Here is a 19438-nt window from a genome sequence, read left to right as displayed (position 1 = left end):
ACCCTACTTAGGGCATCAGCCCACAGACCCTCTTCAATCTCCTCCCCCAACTCCTCCTCCCATTTGCCCTTCAACTCCTCTACCAGAGCCTCCTCCTCTTCTTTCATCTCCTGATATATCGCCGAAATCCTGCCTTCTCCAACCCAGACAACCGAAATCACCCTGTCCTGAATCCCCTGTGCCGGGAGCAGCGGGAATTCCCTCACCTGCCGCCTCACAAACGCCCTCACTTGCATATACCTGAAAGCGTTTCCCGGGGGTTGCCCAAACTTCTTCTCCAGTGCCCCTCAGCTCGCAAACGTCCCATCGATGAACAGGTCCCCCATTCTTCTAATCCCTGCCCGATGCCAGCTCTGAAACGCAAACGCGGGATTTGCAGGGTCTTATTCCGGCCTTATGACCAGCAGGGAGTGTTAATGACGCCTTCACTCCCTCCCAACCACGACTCCCGGCTCCATTCCTCCCTCCGCCTCACCGACTCTCACCGCCCCAAACAACCAATCCCGCACCCGCAGACCTCCTAGCAAAGTGACACTGCCCATGCTCCTGATACTGCCCAGCAGTGTCTGAGCACTGGGCTCCTGTGGAGTGAATAGAGCACATTCACAGCCGCATGGAATGTTGGGTAAGAGCTGCACCATTGAAACTGCAAACAGAAAATACAAAATAACTTGGTTGCCAATTGTTAAAAATAATCGAACAAATTATTGTCAATGGATATTCAGCTATTCTCCATTTCTCAAAATGATTAAATGCTGCTCTTTTAAAAAATCAAATTTTTTTTAGTGTACCCAATTCATTTTTTCCATTTAAGGGGCAATTTAGCATGGCCAATCCACCTAACCTGCACATCTTTGGTTTGTGGGGGCGAAACCCACGCAAACACGGGGAGAAAGTGCAAACTCCCCACGGACAGTGACCCAGAGCCGGGATCGAACCTGGGACCTCAACGCCGTGAGGCTGCAGGGCTAATCCAGGGCTAATCCACTGTACCACCGTGCTTCCCTAAATGCTGCTCTCCTGTGCAACAATGCAGAACTTAAGATTTTTTTCCCCCAATGAGTCCTTCCTCTCTCCTCCCCAGAAAATGCAAACTCTTGCTGGGTTCAATCCCAGAATCAGTTATTCCTCCATCTTCTTCCCTCCTGCTTGTGATACTGAATGTTCAATGTTTTCCAGAATGATCCAGCACAGATGGAAATCACCCACACATCATGTCTGCACTGACTCTGGACAAGAGCTACCACTTCTTCTGGTTAAATTCCATTTGCCACTGTTCTGCCCCCATATGACCAGCCCATCTGTATCATCCCATAATTTAAGGCTTTTGTCCTCGCGAGTTACCACGCCAACAATTTTCCATCTGCAAACTTATCGATCATACTTTCACATATTTCAAGTCTTTGATTTTATATACCATTATTATTGGCGACTGACGATGTATCAGGATCTCCATCAGCACCTGAACCTGTGTTTCCTTCCTGTGAGACAAGCGAGACCTTTAATAGCTCTGGAGAATCAATGCTGAAAAAGCTGGTCTTCTGGTCAAGGCTAATAACTGGATACTGCCTTGCCTGTCTCTGAATTTACCCCACTCCTGTTCACTCCCCACTTATGTTAAAAGCTTTGACTGTAATTACTGGGGAGACTTTTCTGCCCATCAGTCACTATCGTGACAATGTGCCCATCAAATTGCATCATTAGGGCGGATTGGTAGCACAGTGGTTGCTTCACAGTGTCAGGGTTCTGGGTTCGATTCCGGCTTGGGTCACTGTCTGTGCGGAGTCAGCACGTTCTGCCCAAAAGACATGCTTGTTCGGCAAATTGGTCATTCTGAATTCACCCGAACAGGCGCCGGAGTGTGGTGACTAGGGGATTTATTATTTTTTAAAAATATATTTTTATTCTACATTTTCACATTTTCCTTCAAAGATTTACACCCCACCCACAAACAGTAAACGGTAACAAATACAAAATCAATCCCCTTAACAATACCAACAATCCCACCCTCCCACCACCCCAAACAACGGCCCACCTGTCAATATATGCATCCAATAAACCAAACCCTCCCACGGTGGAAACAAAAAACAAAAGAGAAAAAGAAAAAGGAGTCCGGGACCGCCCATGGTCACCATTTACCTATAGAGTCCACTCCCCCCCCCCCCCCCACTCAACACCATCCAGCCTCTGAAAGAGTACCGTACATGATACCCAAGAGTTGTACCCCCCCCCCCCTCCACCCCCCTCGCCAAAGTCTCCAGCTCCTCCCGTCCACTGCCTCTTGTAAAACCCCTCCCCCCAACCTCGGTTCCTTCCCCCCAACTTTCCACCCCGGCTAGACCACTTGGACCCTGTTCTGCCAGGCTCCGATGGCCGCAGCCCCTCCCCCAACCTCACTCTTGTTCACTGGCCGGCTTAAACTGGCCAGCGTGGAGGCCCCCGCCTGGGTCCCTTTCCCCCTTGCCCAGAGCCCTAGGAAAGCCCAGAGATCCCCTTTCAGCACACAAACCCCGCATATCCACCTGCACCACAAAGAGCCCTCATTTCGAGTGAAAGTCCCATCACTTCCCTTGTCCAAATATATACAACATTGGCTCCTTTATCCCCTCCACCCGCGCGCAGTGAAACAAAAAAGAAGAAAATACAGTCATGAGGTTACATCGGCACATGACCATTTCTCAATTTGTCAGTTCTGCCACAGTCCTTCTGCCTTCGCAAATTCCTTCGTTGCTTCCGCCGTTCCAAAATAAAAGTCCCTGAGCTTATAAGTCACCCTCAGCTTCGCTGGATATACAATGCCGCACTGCACCTTGCTAATGTACAGTGCCCTCTTCACCCGGTAAAGGCAGCCCGCCTCCTCTCCAGCTCCACTTAAAGTCCTGGTATACACGTATACCAGCTCCAGCACACTGCACCACCCGCTTATGCTTGGCCCAACTCAGGACCTTCTCCTTCACACTGTACCTACGGAAGCACAGAGTCACTGCCCTTGGCGGCTCACTCGCCTTTGGTACAGGCCTCCACGACCGATGAGCCCGTTCCAGTTCATATCGGGAGGGATCCTCCCCCTCCCCCAATAGTTTTGCCAGCATCGTGGCAAAATACTCAGTCGGCTTCGATCCTTCAACTCCTTCGGGCAGCCCCACAATCCTCAAATTCTATCGCCTGGATTTGTTTTCCAGGTCTTCCATTTTTCCTCGCAGATCCTTGTTAATGTCCATCACCTTCCGCATCTCCTTCCCCATCGAGGCAAGTTGATCACCGTGCTGCAATAACGTCTCTTCCACTTCCTTCAGCGCCTCCCCTTGCTCTCGCGCCTCCGCCACTGCGCTCGCCACCGCCGTCATCACCGGAGAAATCACCTCCTCCACCAGCGCACTCAAAACCTCCCTTATCTCCTTCCTCACCGTCTCCATGCATTTCGCAAACTGCACAAACTGCTTTTCGAATTCCGCAGCCATCACCTTAGTTATTCCTTCAGCTCTGGGGCTCAGAAGGGAAGGGGGGAGAATAGAAAAGCAATAGTTGTAGGAGATTCAATGGTTAGGGGAATAGATAGGAGATTCTGTGGTCGCGAGCGAGACTCCCGGAAGGTATGTTGCCTCCCGGGTGCCAGGGCCAGGGATGTCTCGGATCGTGTCTTCAGTATCCTTAAGGGGGAGGGGGAGCAGCCAGAAGTCGTGGTGCACATTGGTACCAACGACATAGGTAGGAAAAGGGGTGTGGAGGTAATAAACAAGTTTAGGGAGTTAGGCTGGAAGTTAAAAGTCAGGACAGACAGAGTTGTCATCTCTGGTTTGTTGCCGGTGCCACGTGATAGCGAGGCTAGGAATAGGGAGAGAGTGCAGTTGAACACGTGGCTGCAGGAATGGTGTAGGAGGGAGGGCTTCAGGTATTTGGATAATTGGAGCGCATTCTGGGGAAGGTGGGACCTGTACAAGCAGGACGGGTTGCATCTGAACCAGAGGGGCACCAATATCCTGGGAGGGAGGTTTTCTAGTACTCTTCGGGAGGGTTTAAACTAATTTGGCAGGGGAATGGGAACCGGATTTGTAGTCCAGCAACTAAGGTAGCCGATATTCAGGACGCCAAAGCGTGTAATGAGGCAGTGGGGAAGGGAACACTGACAAAGGAGAGTACTTGCAGGCACGGAGATGGGTTGACGTGTGTATACTTCAACGCAAGAAGCATCAGGAATAAGGTGGGTGAACTTAAGGCATGGATCGGTACTTGGGACTACGATGTGGTGGCCATCACGGAAACTTGGATAGAAGAGGGGCAGAAATGGTTGTTGGAGGTCCCTGGTTATAGATGTTTCAATAAGATTAGGGAGGGTGGTAAAAGAGGTGGGGGGGTGGCATTATTAATTAGAGATAGTATAACAGCTGCAGAAAGGCAGTTCGAGGAGTATCACCCTATTGAGGTAGTATGGGTTGAAGTCAGAAATAGGAAAGGAGCAGTCACCTTGTTAGGAGTTTTCTATAGGCCCCCCAATAGTAGCAGAGATGTGGAGGAACAGATTGGGAAACAGATTTTGGAAAGGTGCAGAAGTCATAGGGTAGTAGTCATGGGCGACTTTAACTTCCCAAATATTGAGTGGAAACTCTTCAGATCAAATAGTTTGGATGGGGTGGTGTTTGTGCAGTGTGTCCAGGAAGCTTTTCTAACACAGTATGTAGATTGTCCGACCAGAGGAGGGGCAATATTGGATTTAGTACTGGGTAATGAGCCAGGGCAAGTGATAGATTTGTTAATGGGGGAGCATTTTGGAGAGAGTGACCACAATTCTGTGACTTTCACTTTAGTAATGGAGAGGGATAGGTACGTGCAACAGGGCAAGGTTTACAATTGGGGGAAGGGTAAATACGATGTTGTCAGACAAGAATTGAAATGCATAAGTTGGGAACATAGGCTGGCAGGGAAGGACACAAGTGAAATGTGGAACTTGTTCAAGGAACAGGTGCTACGTGTCCTTGATATGCATGTCCCTGTCAGGCAGGGAAGAGATGGTCGAGTGAGGGAACCATGGTTGACAAGAGAGGTTGAATGTCTTGTTAAGAGGAAAAAGGTGACTTATGTAAGGCTGAGGAAACAAGGTTCAGACAGGGCATTGGAGGGATACAAGATAGCCAGGAGGGAACTGAAGAAAGGGATTAGGAGAGCTAAGAGAGGGCATGAACAATCTTTGGCGGGTAGGATCAAGGAAAACCCCAAGGCCTTTTACACATATGTGAGAAATATGAGAATGACTAGAGCGAGGGTAGGTCCGATCAAGGACAGTAGCGGGAGATTGTGTATTGAGTCTGAAGAGATGGGAGAGGTCTTGAACAAGTACTTTTCTTCTGTATTCACAAATGAGAGGGGCGATATTGTTGGAGAGGACAGTGTGAAACAGATTGGTAAGCTCGAGGAAATACTTGTTAGGAAGGAAGATGTGTTGGGCATTTTGAAAAACTTGAGGATAGACAAGTCCCCCGGGCCTGACGGGATATATCCAAGGATTCTATGGGAAGCAAGAGATGAAATTGCAGAGCCGTTGGCAATGATCTTTTCGTCCTCACTGTCAACAGGGGTGGTACCAGGGGATTGGAGAGTGGCGAATGCCGTGCCCCTGTTCAAAAAAGGGACTAGGGATAACCCTGGGAATTACAGGCCAGTTAGTCTTACTTCGGTGGTAGGCAAAGTAATGGAAAGGGTACTGAAGGATAGGATTTCTGAGCATCTGGAAAGACACTGCTTGATTAGGGATAGTCAGCACGGATTTGTGAGGGGTAGGTCTTGCCTTACAAATCTTATTGAATTCTTTGAGGAGGTGACCAAGCATGTGGATGAAGGTAAAGCAGTGGATGTAGTGTACATGGATTTTAGTAAGGCATTTGATAAGGTTCCCCATGGTAGGCTTATGCAGAAAGTAAGGAGGCATGGGATAGTGGGAAATTTGGCCAGTTGGATAACGAACTGGCTAACCGATAGAAGTCAGAGAGTGGTGGTGGATGGCAAATATTCAGCCTGGATCCCAGTTACCAGTGGCGTACCGCAGTGATCAGTTCTGGGTCCTCTGCTGTTTGTGATTTTCATTAATGACTTGGATGAGGGGGTTGAAGGGTTGGTCACTAAATTTGCAGACGATACGAAGATTGGTGGAGTTGTGGGTAGTAAGGAGGGCTGTTGTCGGCTGCAAAGAGACATAGATAGGATGCAGAGCTGGGCTGAGAAGTGGCAGATGGAGTTTAACCCTGAAAAGTGTGAGGTTGTCCATTTTGGAAGGACAAATATGAATGCGGAATACAGGGTTAACGGTAGAGTTCTTGGCAATGTGGAGGAGCAGAGAGATCTTGGGGTCTATGTTCATACATCTTTGAAAGTTGCCACTCAAGTGGATAGAGCTGTGAAGAAGGCCTATGGTGTGCTCGCGTTCATTAACAGAGGGATTGAATTTAAGAGCCGTGAGGTGATGATGCAGCTGTACAAAACTTTGGTAAGGCCACATTTGGAGTACTGTGTACAGTTCTGGTCACCTCATTTTAGGAAGGATGTGGAAGCTTTGGAAAAGGTGCAAAGAAGATTTACCAGGATGTTGCCTGGAATGGAGAGTAGGTCTTACGAGGAAAGGTTGAGGGTGCTAGGCCTTTTCTCATTAGAACGGAGAAGGATGAGGGGCGACTTGATGGAGGTTTATAAGATGATCAGGGGAATAGATAGAGTAGACAGTCAGAGACTTTTTCCCCGGGTGGAACAAACCATTACAAGGGGACATAAATTTAAGGTGAAAGGTGGAAGATATAGGAGGGATATCAGAGGTAGGTTCTTTACCCAGAGAGTAGTGGGGGCATGGAATGCACTGCCGGTGGAAGTAGTTGAGTCGGAAACATTAGGGACCTTCAAGCAGCTATTGGATAGGTATATGGATTACAGTAAAATGATAGTGTAGATTTATTTGTTCTCAAGGGCAGCACGGTAGCATTGTGGATAGCACAATTGCTTCACAGCTCCAGGGTCCCAGGTTCGATTCCGGCTTGGGTCACTGTCTGTGCGGAGTCTGCACGTCCTCCCCGTGTCTGCGTGGGTTTCCTCCGGGTGCTCCGGTTTCCTCCCACAGTCCAAAGATGTGCGGGTTAGGTGAATTGGCCAATGATAAATTGCCCTTAATGTCCAAATTGCCCTTGGTGTTGGGTGGAAGTGTTGAGTTTGGGTAGGGTGCTCTTTCCAAGAGCCAGTGCAGACTCAAAGGGCCGAATGGCCTCCTTCTGCACTGTAAATTCAATGTTAATCTATGATTAATCTAGGACAAAGGTTCGGCACAACATCGTGGGCCAAAGGGCCTGTTCTGTGCTGTATTTTTCTATGTTCTATGTAAGCACTGTGGCCTCCCCTGGTACTCCAGCCTCCATTTTCTTGACAGACCCCGCGGTGACCTTTCCACTCCCCAACGGACTTTCAGCCGCTTTTTTCACGGCCGTTTTTTGGCTGGTCTTCGACATTCCCCTCCTCTGTACTGGCTCCCGACTTTTACTGCCTTCGCTGGCCCTAGGACCGGGCGTTAACCCCCGACAATGCCGTTCCCGAACGGGAGCCCTCCAACGCGCGGCTGCCTCCCGCCTGCCGTCAATGGAAGTCTGACTAGGGGATTTTAAAAATAATTTCATTGCAGTGATAATGTAAGCCTACTTGTGACAATAATAAAGATTATTATACTTTTGAGTTCCAACACTTCAATGAAGTGGCGGAGAGGGATCTCTGCCAAAGATATGCACGTTGAGCAACAGCTTCTCCAATCGCAGAAAGACCACAAGAGAAACCCATGACTCGGCGTAGATATCATCCTCGAAATGAGGAACAGCCAGCAACATAACAACAGAGGAGGAGCAGGTCATGAAGGTAGGACAGTTAATTGGACTTTCTGCATTTGAGCAGTTCAGTTGGAATTCCATCCTTGCTGGGTGTTTTTCTGCTTGCTCAACAATCAATGGCCTTTTCCGGCTCAAATGATGAGGATTCCTCGTCCAACTCAACCATGACAGGAAGCTGCAGAAGAGTCAAACAGAGACTGGGAGATGCCCGTCTCACAGGGGTACAGCTCACTGTTGTGTTCAACCCAGCTGTTTACTTCTGTCAGTGAGAACTTAACAATCTGATGATTTCAGGACACCAACTTTGGTGAAAGCAGAACCAAGTGTCCTGTTAATCCCATCAAATACATAACAGATAGATTTCCATTGTCATAGGCAGTTTGGAATTCTTGATGTCGGCTGATCCCGTGTTTATTACACAGTATCTGCCTGTCTTTTGCTGCTTTCACATGAGGCAGTGTTCTCAGTGTTGATTTTATGTTGTACATCAGGTTGGTTTTGCTTTTTGCTTCAATGACAGATGTCATCTCTGCTGAGTGGCTCTCAAACCACTCTGTGTTGTGGGTTCCACCTTTACCAAATGTTGCTGCTGCTGTGTCAGAAACGATTCAACTCAGCGACTTCCAAACTTCATCAATAACAATGTTGATTGATGAAGCTTTATTGATGTGTCTGTGAAATACTTTACTGTTTTGTTCAATGTGCTGTGATAATATAATGGAGCTCCCAATGTGAAGAACGTATATGTCAGAGAGAATTGTCAGCAAGGATTAATCAGCATGTTACAATTGGAGATGTTCATCAATGGAACCTTTCAGACACGGAATTGTAGATTTTACATCATAGAGCAATTTAGGATTCAAATAGAAGTTAATAATTTTACTGTACGCTAGTTTCTGTTGCGAGTTCTTGAATGAAGGGGAAAGATCCCAGATGGTGTTTGAAACAGGGACATTGCAACCCCAAAAATCAGGGAGGTATCCAGAACATTACAGTTCCGTCTGTTATTGGGTTGTTAATTTCACCAGAAACAAACCAAATATTATCAGACTAACAATCCTGGATGTGTGTAACAGCAACAATAACAACATAATCCAATCCCTGCAGTTACTTGTGAACTCTCTGGTGTGCCCGCAGATTGGATGACCGAGTGAATCCCTTCCGACACACAGAGCGGGTGAACGGCCTCTCCCAGTGTGAACACGCTTGTGTACGTTGAGATCAGATGAAGATCTGAAACTCTTTCCACAGGAGGTGCAGCTGAACGGCTTCTCCTCAGTGTGAACTCGCCGGTGTGACCAAAGGCCGGATGACTGAGTGAATCTCTTTCCACAGACGGAGCAGATGAATGGTCTCTCCCCAGTGTGAACATGTTGGTGTGCAGTGAGGTCGAAAGACTGCCTGAATCTCTTTCCACAGTGATTGCAGCCGAACGGCCTCTCTTCTATGTGAATTCGCTGGTGTAACACGAGGCTGGCTGACTGCGTGAATTCCTTTCCATACACAGAGGAGGTGAATGGTCTCTCCTCAGTGTGAATTCTCTAGTGTGTCAGCAGGGCCGATAATTGAGTAAATCCCTTCCCACAGACAGAGCAGTTGAATGGTCTCTCCCCAGTGTGAATTCGCTGGTCTGCAGTGAGGGTGGATGACTGCTTGAACATCTTTTCACAATGAGTGCATCTGGACGGTCTCTCCTCAGTGTGAATTCGCTGGTGTGACACAAGGCTCTCTGCCTTTGTAAATCCTTTCCCACACACAGAGCAGACAAACGGCTTCTCCCCAGTGTGACTGCGTTGATGGATTTCCAGCAGCATGGTTAATAGAATCCTTTACCACAATCTTCACATTTTCACAATCTTTCTGTGATGGTGGTCCCAGTGAGACTGCGTCGATGGATTTCCAGCCGGGATGGATAATTGAATCTCTTGCCGCGATCATCAGATTTCCACAGTTTCTCCATGGAGCTGGTGTCCTTGTGACTCTCCAGGTTGGACAATCATTGAAGCCTCGTCCATACAACACGTGTATGGTTTGTCCTCACTGTGAATGGTGTGATGTTTTTTAAGGCTGTGTAACTGGTTAAAGTTCTTTCCACAGTCATTTCACTGGAACACTCTCACTCGGATGTGTGTGTGGGTCTCGGTGTTTTTACAGTCACACCGATGTTTGAAATCTTCTCCCACAGACAGAACTGAGAAACATTTCTCCTGCCACATTCAAAGGTCGATGATATTCAGGTCCTGAAGAATGTATCTGATTTTGACGTGATGTTTGATTTGATTTTCTGTCTGTAAATCCTCACCTAATCTCCTGGAAAATGATTTGAAAACAGTGCTGACTGTGAGTACAGGATAGAAATTGAGAACAGACAATTCTAGTTTCTGTGTAATATCCTTTTCCCAACCTGTCAATCCCAGTCTTTGTCTCTCAGAGTGTGAACCCTGTCCAAGATGGCAGCGGCTGGTTGCCTGGGTAACCCGGGCCACCGGGGCGGAAACCCCGTCTCCCTGATCCGCCCCGACTCCCACTCGCAAGTTGGCGGCCTGTGAGCCCGCTCCCTCCGGGCCTGTCACTGTGGGCTAAACAAGCCTCTTATTCGGGGCCTCAGGCCTACCCCAGAAGTTGATAAAGTTCCCAGTGCAGCCACGGTTTCCATTCCTACACTGTGCCCAAAATCTCCTCCTGAACCATCCGCTCCTCCTCACTCTCTCACCATGACTGACACTGAGCATGCTCAGAGCACACACCCACACTGCACCTGCGCATTGACCTCCTGCACTCATTGTTAGGGAACTTTCTGCAGCGCCGGGGATTCAGGGTGACTCAGCCGCCATAGAAAGCAATTAGTAAACAGGAAGATTCTTTTTCCCAGTCAGCAAAACAGAAGATCCACGGATAAGCAAGATGCTGGGCATGAAGCACAATGAGAGGTTCGGTTACTTTATTTAATACAGAAGCACATTATTCTGATAAGATATCACTTAGACATAGACAGCACGCAGGCTGATCTCCAGTATGTACAGTATTTACAACACCTGGGACACGGTAAATCATCTCATGAAACCAGTGATAGATTTGTTTTCTGTTCATAATTGTGACTGGGTCACACTCACGATTCATGCAAAATGCAACTCCCCAGGATCATTGACCAATTCCCTCCAGATTTGTTTTCGCTCCAAGAATCTTGACATTTGCCTTAGTCTTTATCCAGCCATGTATGTTCAGCTCACACTGCCCGACAACCAGCCTCTCCTGCACTGGGGCACAGGGTTTCCATTATATCGAGAGGGAGCAATCTGCCTCTCCTGCATTGGTGCACTGCATTTCCCTTATATCACAGTGACATAGGAAGGTGACAGCAGAGTGAAGGGACTCGACAAATTGTATCTGTGCCAACTTTCTGCAACAGTCACAATCCCCTGTCATTGGCCTTGAACTCTGCAGATATTTTTCTCCTCAAAAGATACGAACAGATGAGCAAGGAGCTGGAGTTGGCTATTCAGCCCAGTCTGCGCCGCCATTTAATAAGGTCATGGCTGATCTGATAGTCACAGATAGTTGTCCAATTATTTTCACGGCATCAACTGAATCTGCCTCCACCACATTTTCGAGCAGTGCATTCATGATCCCACATGCAGCACAGAATGTTTTTCTTCTCATCAGCATTGCTTCTTTTTATAATCACTTTAAATGAATGCCCTGTGTTTATAATCTTGCTCGAAATATGACTTACTAGGACAAACGTCTATTGCAGATCCTTAGGTTTTTCAAAAAATATTTTTTATTCTCCTTTTTCATTTTCTCCCAAATTTGCACCCACCAACAATAAACAATAAGCAGTAACGAAGATAATGTTGATCCCCAAATCAACAACAACAATCCCATCCTCCCACCAACTCACATACCGTTCCCCCCCCCCCCCCAATACAGAACAAAGAAAAGTACAGCACAGGAACAGACCCTTCGGCCCTCCAAGCCCGTGCCGACTATGCTGCCCGTCTAAACTAAAATCTTCTACACTTCCGGGGTCCGTATCCCTCTATTCCCATCCTATTCATGTATTTGTCAAGATGCCCCTTCAACGTCACTATCGCCCCTGCTTCCACCACCTCCTCTGGCAGCGAGTTCCAGGCACCCACTACCCTCTGTGTAAAGAACTTGCCTGTATGTCTCCTCTAAACCTTGCCCCTCGCACCTTAAACCTATGTCCCCTCGTAATTGACCCCTCTACCCTGGGAAAAAATTCTCTGACTATCCACTCTGTCTATGCCCCTCATAATTTTGTAGCCCTCTATCAATGTTCGATGTTATCCAATTCTTGAAAGTGCATAATGAATAACGCCCATGAATTTTTGAACCCCTCCATCCTTCCCCTCAGTTCAAACTTAACCTTCTCAAGAGTCAAGAATTCCAACAGGTCCCCCCCCCCCCCCCCCCCCCACGCCAGGGCACAGGGTGGAGAGGTGATCTGTCTTCGGGCGATCAGCGAGACGAAGGCTACAACAGCTGCCTGCGCACCTGTTTCCAACCCCGGCTGGTCCAACACCCCGAATATGGCCTCCCGAGGGCCCACGCCCAGTTTCACATGCACCACTTTAGAGATTACCCTAAAAACCTCCTTCCAATAATCCTGCAGCTTTGGACAGGACCAAAACATATGAACGTGATTTGCGCCCCCACCCACACACCACCTCGGGGCACAAGAGATTCAATGCTTTTGCTTTTTCAAAGCTTTTCTCTTGCTCAGTGCAAACATTCCCATTGCATTTTTCTCCTTGTAACCTGTCTTAGATTCCTCTTCATCTCCCCATCAAGCTCAGGGGAATTAGCATCATCTGTAATAGCAGGTTGTAATTATTCAAGGCTGGTTCCCTGTATTGCAAACAATCTCATACTGATCACTGGACGGTTAAAACACTGGATGGTTAAAACTGCTCACAGTCCCGCAGGGATAGGTTTACTTGAATTTCGGCAAAACTGTGGACCTAACCACAGTAATAGTCAAGTTGGTTAGTGTGAGGAAAAATTTCCATCTGATTGGACTGGAAGTGTCTGCGAGTGTGTGGGTGCTTCTGTGTGTCTGTGAGTGTGTGGGTGCTTCTGTGTGTGGGTGCTTGTGTGTATAAGTGTGATGGGAAACCTGCAAACTACATAATTGCAGTTGGATCAAACCTAGGACCTCGATGCCGTGAGGCAGCAGTGCTAACCACTGCACCACCGTGCTACCTTTGAATGGTAACAGTATTAACCTCCTCCCTGTCCTGTCCTCGTTATTGTAATGGGGAACAATACTTGTTTTAATGGTGCCATTTCCTGTCTGCCAGTTATTCCTTGATAATAATAATTTATTGTCAGAAGTATGAAGTTACTGCGAAAAGCTCCAAGTCGACACATTCAGGCGCCTGTTCGGATAAGCTGGTACGGAAATTGAACACACACTGCTGGCCTTATTCTGCGTGACAAACCAGCTGTCTAGCCCACTGAGCTAAACCAGCCCTTGAAGTCAGTCTTTGAATGTTTGTAGATTGAACCATCTTGTTGCCACATTTCAGCAACAAATGTTGAAATGTTTGCTCCACACCCACAGGGTTTCACCTGTCTAAAGCCACAGAAAGGTCCCGTTTCCTCCTGGGGTTTGAGACAAATCAGGGTAGCACAGTGATTTGAGACAAAAGGCGGCACGGTAGCACAGTGGTTAGCACTGTTACTTCACAGCACCAGGGTCGAGATTAGGTCACTGTCTGTGCACACTCTGCACGTTCTCCCTGTGTCTGCGTGGGTTTCCTCCAGGTGCTCCGGTTCCCTCCCACAAGTCCTGAAAGACATGCTCATGAGGTGAATTGGACATGCTGAATTCTCCCTCTGTGAACCTGAAGAGGTGCCGGAATGTGGAGACTAGCGGCTTTTCACAGTAACTTTGTCGTAGTGTTAATGTCAGCCTACTTGTGACAATAAACATTATTCAAAAAATCAGCTTTCAAAATGATTCAAACTTTCAGCCAATGAGGGACATCTGGGCTCAGCCCCGCCTCTCATTCATACGGATTGGTTGGAGGACCAGCCGTTCCAGTTTGGTCCTCCAGCCCGCATCTCTTCCTATTGGTCCATACCTGCCGTCAATCAATCCCCAGGCATTATGAGCCGGAGCAAACCCTTCACAATCATTGTTAGCTCTCTGGTTTGCAGCTGTGGGGCTTCTCCCTCCCTCCCGGGAACAGGCCCAGGTTAACGGGCACCATCCTGCTTCAGACACTGGAAGATGGTTCACATCAGAGGATGGGGAGGGGGGATAATAAATAAGAGCTGACACTTTGCACTCAAATCAATGAGGACTCTGATCTCTGGAAAGAAAGGAAACCCTGGGAGGTGGGCGGGGAGGATTCACAAATATCCGCTAGAGGCCCCAAACCCTCAATAAGACCCATTGATTTTATTGGCAGTCTGCAGATGGGGGCTGGAGAACTGAACCCAGGCAGAGGAGAGGGAGGGAGAAAACTGGGAGTGGAGGAAAGAAATGGTGCAGATGGTGAGGTGGGTTTGGTTCTCATCACAGAAAGAAGGGAGAGTGTGTGGGACGGGGATTTACAGCTTTGGGTAATTGGAAGAAAACATTGAAAGTGGAATTGACTGACCCGAAATTTGTACAAGGTATTCAAGAGGAAAATTTGCAGATGACAAACTCAAACCAAACATCACATTGAGGGGTAACAGTTATTCGATTCATTAGGACTGGAAAAACATTGGCCTCTGAATGTGGAAGGAGCAATGTTAAGTCTATTCTGCCCATGGGAAAAGATTTCAAATATTATTGTGACTGGAAACGTGCCGATACACACACCCAAGTGAGAGTGTTCCAGTGAACTGACTGTGAAAAGAGCTTCACCCAGTTACACAGCCGGCAGAAAGATCACACATAGGGTAAGTCAGTGGGAAATATTTGGCAGATAAAGTATAATTTTTGAAAAAAAGTGAAGTTGTCCCCTGTGTTGGGAAGAATAATAATTTAAATAGAGATTGCAGAATACCACAGTAGAGAAGAATCTGTGTGTCCTTGTACACGAACCACAAGTGTATTTATTACCTCATACTTCTCCAGATTGATCTCCATTTGCTTCTTTGCTGCCCAGCTGATCAGTCTACCGATATCTTCCTGTAGTCTACAACGTTATTCCTCACTGTCAACCACGAGACTGCAAATATCTTAACCATGTCCCTTTCTTAAAGTCTAAATCATTCATATATAACACACAAAGCATAGAATCTTGTCCTGAACAATCCAGAACTCCGCTGGAAACAGTCTTCCAGTCACAAAAATACCACTGGACCATTCCCCTTTGCATACGGTGGCACAATGATTAGCACTGCAGCCTCACGGAGTTGAAGTCCCAGGTTCGATCCCGGCTCTGGGTCACTCTCCATGTGGAGTTTGCACATTCTCCCTGTGTTTGCGTGGGTTTCGCCCCCACAACCCAAAGATGCACAGTCTAGGTGTATTGGCCACACTAAATTGTCCCTGAATTGGAAAAAAATGAATTGGGTACTCTAAATTTATATAAAAAAAGAATAAAACAAATAAAGATACATCAGATACTCACCAATCAGTTTTTTCCATTATCCTGAAGTGACCTTATTTTTATTGGGAGTTAACTGAAGTGTGTTCCTAACCCCTCATTATCTAAATTTCCATTTACCACTTTTCTGTCCATCTAACCCAGTCCATGGCTTTCTCCCTCATTGTCTAAAACACATGAGCAACTTTTGTATAATCCTGGTGCATACATTTCAGTCTAAATCATTGATATATACCGGAAAACTGTGGAGCCCCACTGGAAACAGACGTCCAGGCATCATTCAGTCTTGGATGTAACTAACAGCAGCAACAACAGCTGAATCCAAACCCTGCTGTTGCCTGTGAACTTGCTGATGTCTGTGCAGGTTGTTTGACTGAGTGAATCTCCTCTCACGCAGGGAGCAGTTACACAGCCTCTCCCCAGTACCGCTCCCACGTGTGGGCCACACGGTAACACAGTGGTTAGCACTGTTGCTTCAAGGCTCCAGGGTCCCAGGTTGGATTCCCGGCTTAGGTCACTGTCTGTACGGAGTCTGCACATTGTCCCAGTGTCTGTGTGGGGTTTCCTCCGGGTGCTCCAGTTTCCACAGTCCAAAAATGTGTAGATTAGGTGGATTGGCCATGCTAAATTGCCCGTAAGTGTCCAAAAAGGTTAGATGGGGTTATGGGTTAGGTTGGAGGTATGGGTTTAAGTAAGGTACTCTTTGCAAGGGCTGGTGCACTCGATGGGCCAAATGCCCTCCTTCTGCACTGTAAATTCTATGATTCTGTTTCCGTGTGAACTCGCTGGTGTTTCCGCAGATTCGGTTTACTTTTAAATCTCTTTTCACAGTCAGAACATTTAAAAGGTTTCTGATCAGTGTGAACAAGTTGGTGTGAAGTCAGGTGGGATGACAGAGTGAACTTCTTGTCACACACGGGGCAAGTGTACGGTCTCTGCCCAGTGTGAGCTCGCTGGTGTTGCAGAAGCTGGAAAGAACAAGTGAATCCCTTCCCACACACGGAGCAGGTGAACGGCCTCTCCCCAGTGTGAGTGCGTTGATGTTTCAGTAAATCCTTTCTGCTTTTAAAGCTCTTCTCACAGTCAGCACATTTAAACGGTCTCTGGTCAGAGTGAACCTGATGGTGAGTCCGAAGATTTGATAAAGAATTAAATCCTTTCCCACACACGGAGCAGGTGAATGGCCTCTCCCCAGTGTGAGTGCGTTGATGTGTCAGTAAATCCTTTCTGCTTTTAAAGCTCTTCTCACAGTCAGCACATTTAAAAGGTCTCTGATCAGTATGAACAAGTTGGTGTTTCAGGAGATTGGGTGACTGAGTGAATCCCTTCCCACATGGAGCAGATGAATGGCCTGTCCCCAGTGTGAGTGCGTTGGTGTGTCAGTAAACCATTTCTTCTTTTAAAGCTCTTCTCACAGTCAGCACATTTAAACGGTCTCTGGTCAGTATGAACATGCCGGTGTGTGTCGAGGTTGGATAATTTAGTGAATTCCTTCCCACACACGGAGCAGGTGAATGGCCTTTCCCCAGTGTGAATACGTCGGTGAGTTTCCAATTCAGATGGGTAATTGAATCCCATCCCACAGTACCCACATTTCCACGGTTTCTCCATGGTTATTGACAGGTTATCAGGTGTAGGTGGGATGCAGATTTGCGGTCACTATCAGATCAGCCGTGATGTTATTAAATGGTGGAACAGGCTCACGGGGCTGAATGTCCCATTGCTGCTTCTTGACTCCTTTGGTGCGAATGTCCTTGTCTCTCCAACTTGGATCATCAGTTGAAGCCTGAGTACGGTGTCTCCCTGATGTAAATGCTGCAATTTAATTTCATGCTGTATGATTGGTTAAACCTCAGTTCCAGCTAACTGTGGAAAATTACTCAGAGGTCTGTGTCTCGGTGCTTTTCCAATCACAGTGATTTTTGAATATTTTCCACAAAGACAAAACAGACAAACATTTCTCCTTCCACGTTGAAAGGCCGGTCCTGATGAATCAAGTGACTGTGTCAGATCTTGACATGATGTTTGCATCTGCAAATATTCTGTAAAAGGAGATTATGTTGAATTACTGTGAATATATAAGACACAAACAGGCCATTCTGTCACAGATTCTGCTGCTGTCCATACCCGGCACACATCTCCGACTGTCACACCTATCAAATCTCAGCCTTTCAGCTGATTTTCGGTTCCATTTTCTCTCATGTGCTTGTCCAGTTTCCTTTTGAAAACATCTCAGCACTTTCCTCAACTCCTTTCCATGGTAATGAGTTGCACATTCTAAACAAGTGAGTGAATAAATTATTTTGTATTGCCTCATTGGATTTATTCGTAACTATCTTGTATTCATGACTCGTTGTTTGTTGATGGTCCCTGGGTTTGGACTCTCTCACATCGCCCTTCTCCAAACTACTGATAATGTTAAATATTTCTATTAGGTCACTGCTGAATTCCTTATTTTCGATAGAAAAAAGGCCCCACTCCATTTAATCTTTCCTGAGAGCTGTAATATCATGTTTCAAAATTCATCACTGTCAATGCAGGATAGAAACCGCAAAGAGACAAACCTTTCTGTTGGATTGAGTTTGTTCTGTGTAAATTCTCCACTTCTAACCCCCTGTAAAAGGAGTTTACGAAAACCATCAGTCAGTCCAGGATAGAAATTCTGAAAGAGATAATTCTAGTTTCTCTGGCATATTTTTCCCTCTCCTGTTCCCCCAAAACTGTAAATCCCCGTCCCACACACTCTCCCTCCTCCCTGGGCATTTATTTTCTCCACTCCATTTTCTCCCTTCCTCTCCTCTGCCTGGGTTCAGTTCGCCAGCTCCTGTCTGCAGACTGACAATAAAATCAATGTGTTGTATTGGACGTTTGGGGCCTCCAGCGGGTGTTTGTGAATCCTCCCCGCCCACCTGCCAGGGCTTCCTTCCTTGCCAGAGATCAGAGTTCTCATTGATTTGAGTGCAAAGTGGAAGCTCTTATTTCTTGTCCCCCTCCTCTGATGTGAACCATCCTCCAGTTGCTGAAACAGGATGGTTCCCGTTAACCTGGGCCTGTTCTCGGGAGGGAGGGAGAAGCCCCGCAGCTGCAAACCAGGGAGCTGACAATGATTGTGAAGCCATGATGTGGAGATGCCGGCGTTGGACTGGGGTGAGTACAGTAAAAGGTCTCACAACACCAGGTTAAAGTCCAACGGGTTTGTTTCAAATCACTAGTTTTCATAGCACTGCTCCTTCCTCAGGTGAATAACCAGGTGTCATTCACCTGAGGAAGGAGCAGTGCTTCGAAAGCTAGTGATTTGAAACAAACCCGTTGGACTTTAACCTGGTGTAAGATTTCTTGCAATGATTGTGAAGGGTTTGCTCCAGCTCCCAATGCCCGGGGACAGATTGACGGCAGGTTCGGACCAATGGGAAGAGCTGGAGGACCAACCGAGAGCGGCTTGTCCTCCAACCAATCAGAGTGAATGGGAGGTGGAGCAAAGCCGGGTTCTCGCTCACTACGCATGCGCACGGTCGCATATTTCGTCCACCCGGGCCTGTCTGCGGGAAAAGCCCGAGCAGCTTTCGCCGGTTCAACTGCTGTATCCAAGTTTCGCATTCGGGGCTTGGGGCCTGCGCAGGGTGTTTATGAAGCCTCCCGACCCATCCGCCGGCTCCATCCCTCCCTCATGCCTCACCGCGCGGGATATGACCGACTGAGCATTTCCACCGGACCGCCGGAAACCTGAGTTGTCATCGGCACTGCGCATGCTCCAACTCACGTGGGAGACCGTGGTTGAGCCCCGCCCCTCATGCGCTCCGATTGCTTGGAGGACCAGCTGCTCCGCTCGGTCCTCCAGACCTGCCCCTCTCGTCCTATTGGTCCAGAGCTGCCATCAATCATCCACTGGGCATTGTGAGCCGGAGCATGCGCAGTGCCGAAGCTGGACTCATAGAATTTCATAGAATTTACAGTGCAGAAGGAGGCCATTCGGCCCATCGAGTCTGCACCGGCTCTTGGAAAGAGCACCCTACCCAA

At 47.5% G+C, this 19438-nt stretch overlaps 1 protein-coding gene and 1 long non-coding RNA gene across 2 annotated transcripts in view; both read right to left on the bottom strand.

The window, feature by feature from the left end:
- LOC140417814 (uncharacterized) overlaps nt 1–19438 on the bottom strand; it is a 150236-nt gene that overhangs the window by 73310 nt on the left and 57488 nt on the right. The window contains exon 5 of the mRNA XM_072501267.1: nt 8867–9391. Coding sequence (XP_072357368.1) covers nt 8867–9391 — 525 coding nt within the window. The remainder of the gene's footprint in view (nt 1–8866; nt 9392–19438) is intronic.
- LOC140421535 (uncharacterized) lies at nt 11777–19155 on the bottom strand. Its single transcript, XR_011946888.1, has 4 exons — nt 19098–19155; nt 17986–18035; nt 15446–17463; nt 11777–15363 (listed from the first exon to the last, which is right to left on the bottom strand). It is a non-coding gene; the product is annotated as an uncharacterized lncRNA (long non-coding RNA).

This window comes from Scyliorhinus torazame, chromosome 5, assembly GCF_047496885.1.
Source record: "Scyliorhinus torazame isolate Kashiwa2021f chromosome 5, sScyTor2.1, whole genome shotgun sequence".
In the NCBI taxonomy this organism is placed as follows: domain Eukaryota; kingdom Metazoa; phylum Chordata; class Chondrichthyes; order Carcharhiniformes; family Scyliorhinidae; genus Scyliorhinus; species Scyliorhinus torazame.
The sequence above is the reverse complement of the archived record's forward strand: the minus strand, read 5'-3'. Positions and strand labels throughout refer to the sequence as shown.